The following is a 7,924-nucleotide window of genomic DNA, read 5'->3' on the forward strand; positions in this document are numbered from 1 at the left end:
GACCTCATGCTGAGATTTTTTGAAGTGAATCAAAGTGATTTGCTGACCCCTAGTGACGCACTGTACGCAGGTGACACTGCCACAAGTTTTTCTTTGAGGGATGTCACCTGAAAAAAATGACTACTGTAGTAAACAAGATGTATTAAACAACCACACACATTTTTATAATGGCATCACTGATGTGTGGTCTATTCTTTTCAAAGCTACTTCTTAAATTAAATGATGACTCACATGCGTTTTTCCCAGAGCTTTCCACCATATGTCATGATCTCCTTCAGTTAACTGAGCTTGAGCAGGTTTCACAGATATGTGTTCCCAATGGCAAGCATGTCAAGTCAAGTGAAATGTATTGATTGAGTACACTGAAAAACAATTAGAGTTCACCAAAGTGCTGTACAAATTACACTGAAATGCACAACAGTGTTAGAAGGTTCAGACAGAAGACAACAATAAAAAGCAGTAATCAAACATAAGGCAATATCAAAGTATATGCACAAATGAAACTTAAAACAATAAAAAAATGTAAGATACATTTATGTATAAAGAAAATATTATTTTAAAAGTATTAAAGCTATTATGAGCACCCAAAGGTCATTTAAAAATGTATGTCTTGAGTTTTGTCTTAAAAGTGTCAGTAAGAGGGGGGCACTTGATGTAAGACTATTCCAGTGTTTTGGGGTAGCTACTAAAAAGACGTGATCTCCTTCACCAACTGGCCTCAATCATGGAACAGTTAAAAGCAACTGACTTGAGGATCTAAGCGGGAACTTCAGTGTTTAAATAAAACTGTGTCGGTGAAGTTATTAAAGCTTATATATATATATATATATATATATATATATATATATATATATATATATATATATATATATATATATATATATATATGTTGCCATTGGGATCCATATTCAGAAAGCACAATGTCTCATTTCATTGCTTTGCGGACGATGTACAAATCTATATACCCTTAAAAACAAATGAGCAAGCCTCTGTCCAGGTCTTATTAGACTGCCTCAATGACATTAGATCTTGGATGGAAGTGAACTTTCTCTCCATGAACAAAAATAAAACTGAGATTATTTTATTCGGCCAACAAAATCTCCTAGATGGTTATGACAGCGCCATTGGCACCCTGAAGTCTCACTGTCACCCTTTTGCAAGGAACCTTGGTGTTATCTTGGACAGTGACTTTAGGTTCGATAAACAGATAAGCTCTATTGTTAAAACGAGCTTCTTCCAGCTAAGACTAGTAGCTAAAGTAAAGGCTTTTCTCCCTAGAAAGGATCTTGAGAAAGTTATCCACACCTTTATTACATCACGCCTAGACTACTGTAACTCTTTACTTGTTGGTCTCGACCAGTCAGCACTGCGTCGGTTACAGGTTGTCCAGAATGCAGCTGCCTGCCTGCTGACTGGAAAGAAACGGCGTGATCATATCAGTCCCGTCCTTGCATCTTTGCACTGGTTGCCTGTTAATTTTAGGATCCAGTTCAAGGTTTTATTAATTGTTTTTAAGTGTTTAAATGGTCTGGCACCATCTTATTTAGCAGAGCTTGTGCAGCCTCACAGTACGTCCAGAGCATTTAGGTCGGCAAACCAGCTGCTCCTGGCAGTACCTCGGTCCAGACTTTGTACCCGTGGGGACAGAGCCTTCTCAGTGGCGGCCCCAAAGCTGTGGAACAGCCTACCTATCCAGGTCAGAGCTGCACAGTCTGTTGAGCACTTTAAAACACTGCTGAAAACCCATCTTTTCTCCTTGGCGTTCAGCCACAGCTAGGCGAGAATCCTTGGCTATTATTTTATTTTATTGTATTTTTATCTTTACTTTTACTCTTTTTTAAATTGAGCTCTTATTATTCCTTTACTGTTTTATTTATTATTATATTTGTGTCTGATTATATTGTATTTTAATAACTGTACAGCACTTTGGTTCAACTGAGGTTGTTTTTAAATGTGCTTTATAAATAAAGTTTGACTTGACTTGACTTGACTTTGGAGTTAACATTTTTCACATTTCCACAATTACAAATGGCTACTGCTGCAGTTGAAAGTTTTGGTTCAGACTGTTTCAGAGGAAATGGCTGGTAGAGGAAGTGAGCATATAGAGCTGTAGTTTATATTAGTGGCTCCAAACTGAGGTGTTGCAAAATGATTAATGAGACAATTTCACACAAATTTAGTTGTATAGTTTTTTTTCAGTTTTTTCTCTCATTTTAGTGAAATATGGATAGTTTTACAGTTTAAATAGCAATCTGAGAAGCTATAAAGGGGGAAATTGCATTTTGGAGAAAATGTTGACAACTCTTAAGACATATGATACATGTGGCAAAGGGTCAGGTATAGATGCATCATTTTAAGGAGGCCAATGGCATCTTCTTCTCTGGGGCAGTACTGATGGATAAATGTGCAGCAAGGAAGGAATCACACACAGAACAAAATAGTTCAGGCTGGAGTCTGGATTTTAAATATTCTTATTCATTCATTAATTTTAAAACTGTGCAGACAGTTAAGACATTTCAGACTGTGTTAGACTTTCCTGTGCTGCATTTTTTCACGTCTGTACAGCTCCAAAATGAACGAATGAAGAAGATTTAAAACCCAGTCTGAACTCTTTTTTTGATCTCTGTGTGCTAGTCCTTCCTTGCTGCACTTAAAAAAATAATTGCAGCCCTGCACATTTTAACAAAAAATGTTGCCAGGATTGTTTATTTTTTGGGGTATATAATCAAAAGGATACTACTTGCCTACTTACATACTTCCTTCACATAGTGTCTTTAAGTTGTGGTATTTATGAAGAAATATGTGTGAGGATGAGAGGAAAGCATGGATTTGTTCTGCTGTGAAAACACATGTGATTATTTACCTCATGACAACCAGATGTAGGTTTGTTCATCTCTTCTTTTTCTCTCTGGGTTCACTGTTGATGAAGCTCAGCGGATCTCTGCGTGTTTCTCTTTTTGTCCTCATGATGGCGCCGTTTCCTCAGACTTCTGAGCTGCGTGTACACCTGCTGCAACAGGCCACACATTAGTAGTCTGTTCCAGCTGAAAGGTATGGGGGTTTAAGTCGCGCTCTTCTTAGGATTCACGCCCCGCCATGAAGAAGTTGTGGATAGGTCCCCTCTGGCAGTGACTGGCTCTGTTCGTCACGTTGCGTCAGAGTAAACAAAACGCTGACGTGAATCTCTCCCTCTTTGGCAAACTCTTCAATAGGTCGCTGAGCTATAGATCTGATTCAGTGCTACGGTGATGAATCAAAAAGGTGCAGTGACTGTAATGAGGCCCCATATAGGCCCGAGGCATGAATCAGAGTTTCAGACATGGATCCACCATCCACATTAATAACTGTAATGAATTGTCATTTTATGGCTGCACTGGATGAATGTGCTGGTATTTCTACGTTGATGTATGCTTGTAGATTTGTCTGTCTAATATCGAGTGTGACAGAGACTATGTAATGGTTTTGCATGTAAATGAATGTATGTTGATTGTTCTGTGTGAACAGGGATTGCAGATGGAAATTAAACAACAGTTAAATCTAGAATAAATCATCTCTTCTCATGTTTTTCTTTTTTTGTGTGTGTGCATGGTTCTTTTATTTTTTTATTTTATTTTTTTTTAAATAAAGAGGAAATAATAAAATAATAATGATTAAAAGTCTACTCGCTACTTACATCCATTTGATACCCGACAAACTCTGGTGTAGACTAATCCATCTATTTTATGTAATGAATATTAATGCCAAGTTTACACTTCACGCAATTTTATTAGCAAATAATAAGCAGCATATTACAGAGAAGCAGCAAGCATACAGATAGGCTCGACTTATTACCGAAAAAGTACAAAATGAGGCTCCATCAGCCCAGAATTAGGCCCAACTGCTTCTTGGTTAATTGCCAAATATACAACAGAGTAGTTACAAGGCCTTTTATGTTTTTTCGTTAAAACACATCAATCAGCGCATTACAGTGATACAGATAATTTGAAAACAATGTTGGGAAAATGGGCGAATCGTTTCTAAAGCCACGTAAGCTGATGGCTCTCTGAACCGGCATCATGCGTCAACAACCCCCCACCCCTCCCACAACTCCCCTACCCACCACCACCACTCCATCTTCCCCTCCTCGATATCCAATGAGCAATTATTGGAAATTATTAGAGAAGTGGCTGTAATGTCAGAAAGCCGCAATTTGAGAGGATTCATTTCAGCACCGGACAGCTCCTAACTCCCTAGAGGCCTTGAACTTGGTCAGCGGAAGCCCGATCCCCACCCTCCATCAAAACCTCGTGTAGTCACATGAAACCGCCACCACCAGCAAAGATGATCATTTCCCAGCTCAGACATAATCAAAAGCCTAATTGGACTTATTGATGATGACGCGTGGGGGGGGGGGGGGGGGTGAGGCTTTTTTTAAGAAGAAAAAGAAAGTTTGGAAGTAAACTTCCATCTTAAGAGGGAGGTGGGGGGTGAGGCTGACGGATGCATCGATGAGGAAGGAACTGTACTATTATATTCCGGGAGGAAGACTTGATGACGTCTATAGCATCCTTAATGTGACTTATTGGAGGGAGGGGGGTGAGGGGGGCAAGGCTTACGATACATGGATAAAAATCCAAGGCAATCACAGCAGAGGACAAAAGTTTAGAGCAACGATATGTAGACGAACATACGGCGCACTTTTACAGAGTTTTTGTTTGCCTGTGCGACGGGTTGACTCCTATTAATTGTGTATAAAAGTGAGATAGGCTGTACTGAGGGGAACATAAGGAGACGACGGAGGCGCTTCAGCCAGGAAAGAAGTGCCGTGAGAAAGATACCGTCTCTCTCTCACACACACCACGACAGCCGCGCCCGGATCACATCCTACAGCACAGCGCTCTCCCTGCTATAGGTATGTGTTTTAGCTGCGGATGCTGCTTAAAACTCGGATAAATTCAATTCTGAAGAGCGAGATAAAGTAATGGAAATTATTTTCCCCACCACTGCACTGCATGGAGATCTACTGTTTTTAATTACTTTGGCGCTGCATGCAAAGGATCCACTCTTAAACTTTTAAGAAATGGGATGAATCAAACAGGCAGAAATCTTTTTGGTTTGAGCAAACGGACGCTGTGTTCATCCAGTTAATTAAAAACAGGCTTATTATAAGATCCAGCTTTTTAGTTAGAAGTAAATGAGAAGTAGCGCAGACTGATAGAACAAAGAAAGCTGTCGCAAGCAAGATGTGGTTTCTATAGGAGCGACTAACCTGTTTCATGTTAATGTCTGTTTTTCCATTTTCTAACAGCATGGCCAGTTCGAGTAAAGCGACTTTAATCTTGCTCATCTACGGAATCTTAATGCACTACAGCGTCTTCTGTACACCTATCGGACTAAGTTACCCTAAGATTAGGTAGGTGTATGCGCTTATGCATCTTTACAACCTGATTATGATTGTGTTTTTTTTTTATTAATCCATGTTAAATGCTTCTGAACATCTAGTTCTTTAATGATGGTGCAGCTTTGTGATCAATGATTAAGTCTTATTTAAGAATTTGGATTTGTGCACTCAAATAAGTGTGCGCAATTACGCGCAACCTGTGAACACGGTTTTAATCACAGAATCAAGAGGGACAACGAAAGGAAATGCAGCAATTTTAACAAACACAAATGCAAGTCTTGTGTGGAAAATGGTTATGGAAATTGCATAAAGGTATCTGTCCGGTGGGACAGTTCACAGAACTCCCCTTATTAAAAATGAGAGTGCAGTCAATGCAGTGGATAGCCCTGGGGATGACGGTGGACTGGCGTCACCAAGGAGAGGCGAGGCAAAACGAATAGGAAAGCTCTGTCCATTTAAGATTTATTCTTTTTTCCCCCCTGTGAAAAGTATCCATAATTTGGGCGTGGTTCTTATTGATTCTAATTTTCCACACATAATTGCAGCATTCTTTAATATATTTATTGGCTGCACGCCTACATTGAGTGCGATCATTTTCACAGCCATTGTTTCGATTCTTAAATAATTAATGAGCTAGTGTTAAGAGCAGCAAGATCAAGTACGAATTAAAAACAGATTTTCCCGATTAAAAAAATGTTTTTAAAGAAAGAAAGAAAAAACACACCTGTATATATTTGACACATTTAAAGTTTATATTTGTCAGAATTTAAATAATTCGTTTTCTGCTTTTATTTTCAAACACCCTCAGGTATTGGATTATTTTTCGTTTTCTTCCTTTATCTTGAATTCATTTAACCTCCCACTGATTTTTGGAGGCAGCTTCAGACATTTTGGCATTGTTTCTACTCCATGCGTCCCACTTGCGCACAAATCAATTTTGTGATGAATGCCTCGCTCTTCCCCTTTTTTTTTGCAGACTTGAAAACGACGCCTTCGATGAGGATGGGAATTCATTATCCGACATGGGTTTTGATAGCGACCAAATTGCTATACGAAGCCCGCCATCCTTAAACGACGACGCGTACACTCTTTACTACCCACCAGAGAAGAGGTAAATGCGCTTTTATGTCATAAAGCTAAAGCCTGGACGTGGATTCCATTTTTAATGACTTTTTTGCTTTTTTGCGATAATGTTTGCTTGCTTTGTTTTTTTTCCCAGAGTTCCTCATGTTATTTGTTCAGTGTTATTTTCATGCGGAGTAGCCTAAAATGTGGATTGAAATACTGTTAATAATGGCAGATAGGGGAGGATAGCCTGTGTGTAAAGGCTGATGTGATACTGGTGGGTGGGTGGGGACATTTTAGGCTACTTTTGATCATTTTGTCTGCGCTTTTTTTTAAGTCACTGATGATCTATGTGTTTTGGCGTTTTATCATCTCAGACCAGAAAGGCATGCTGAGGAAGAATTAGATAGAGCCTTGAGGGAGATCCTGGGTCAGTTAACAGCGAGACATTATCTGCATTCTCTGATGACAATTCGTGCAGGGTAAGGGCATTTCCTATAAGCGTTTACCTGCAGTCATCATTTTTATTTTCCTGTTTTCTCCGCTGCTCAAGTTCAGGCTGCTGCATCACTGTCTATTCTCATTTCATTTGTTTTAATCTATCTATATAAAAAACGTCTAGACATTTTCATTACATCTTTTTTGTTTTGTTATTGTTGTTGTTGTTGTTGTGGCGTGCTGCGTTCACTTAACAATGAGGGTCAGTTTTTTTTTCTGACACTGTAAAAATACACTGCGATATATTCGTGATTAATCCATAAATTGATTTGTTTTTATGTTTGCACCAGCACAAATGAAAAATCATGCGTCAGAATATGTAATGGACTGCAAATGAATAATTTATTCAGTTTTCCAAAACGGCTTGCTTGCCGCCCTCATTAAAAAAACAGAGATAAACAGAGAAGAAAAAGATAAAATGGCCCCAAATATGCTTTATTAATGATTGCAGGCAACTTTGCATCATGGCAAGATAAAGACACAGTCAGTGCTAAGATGTAAAATCAAAAAAGAGCGTGAATCTGTTTGGAAGTATCAAGCTGCAGCTTAAACTAATGTGTTTTTTGTATTCTTTTTCCCTCCACAGTGATGACAGCAGCATGGAGGAAGAGTCAGAGCCCTTATCCAAAAGACATTCAGATGGGATCTTCACCGACAGCTACAGTCGCTATAGAAAGCAGATGGCCGTGCAGAAATACCTGGCAGCGGTTCTGGGAAGAAGGTACAGACAGAGAGTTAGGAACAAAGGACGCCGACTTGCCTATTTGTAGCGTTGTAAAGCGCACAAACTGCCCTCCTGTGTATATACATCCAGTCGTTAAAGTCATTCAGATATATCTGCCCAACCAGTGGATTGCGCCTGTGTTCTTTCAACATGTATTTATGTATGAAGTAAAGCCATTAAAATGAATATTTTAATAATAATATGTTTTTTTTTCTTTTTGTACAAAAGCACTTGATACCGCACAGTTATACTTTGTG

The 7,924-nt window shown here is 39.0% G+C and overlaps 1 protein-coding gene across 2 annotated transcripts; it reads left to right on the forward strand.

Annotated features, from left to right (window-relative positions):
• The first annotated feature begins 5,288 nt into the window (after positions 1-5,288).
• On the forward strand, positions 5,289-7,713 carry adcyap1b (adenylate cyclase activating polypeptide 1b). 2 transcript variants are annotated; one of them, XM_062428948.1, is made up of 4 exons: positions 5,289-5,392; positions 6,357-6,491; positions 6,823-6,927; positions 7,530-7,713. In XM_062428948.1, the coding sequence occupies exons 1-4, from the start codon at positions 5,289-5,291 to the stop codon at positions 7,711-7,713; spliced, it is 528 nt and encodes a 175-aa protein (XP_062284932.1). The 2 variants fall into 2 exon arrangements, with proteins under 2 accessions (XP_062284932.1, XP_062284933.1); XM_062428949.1 differs by lacking the exon at positions 6,823-6,927.
• The last annotated feature ends 211 nt before the right edge of the window (positions 7,714-7,924 follow it).

The sequence above is a fragment of the Scomber scombrus genome, chromosome 11 (genome assembly GCF_963691925.1).
Source record: "Scomber scombrus chromosome 11, fScoSco1.1, whole genome shotgun sequence".
Lineage (NCBI taxonomy): Eukaryota > Metazoa > Chordata > Actinopteri > Scombriformes > Scombridae > Scomber > Scomber scombrus.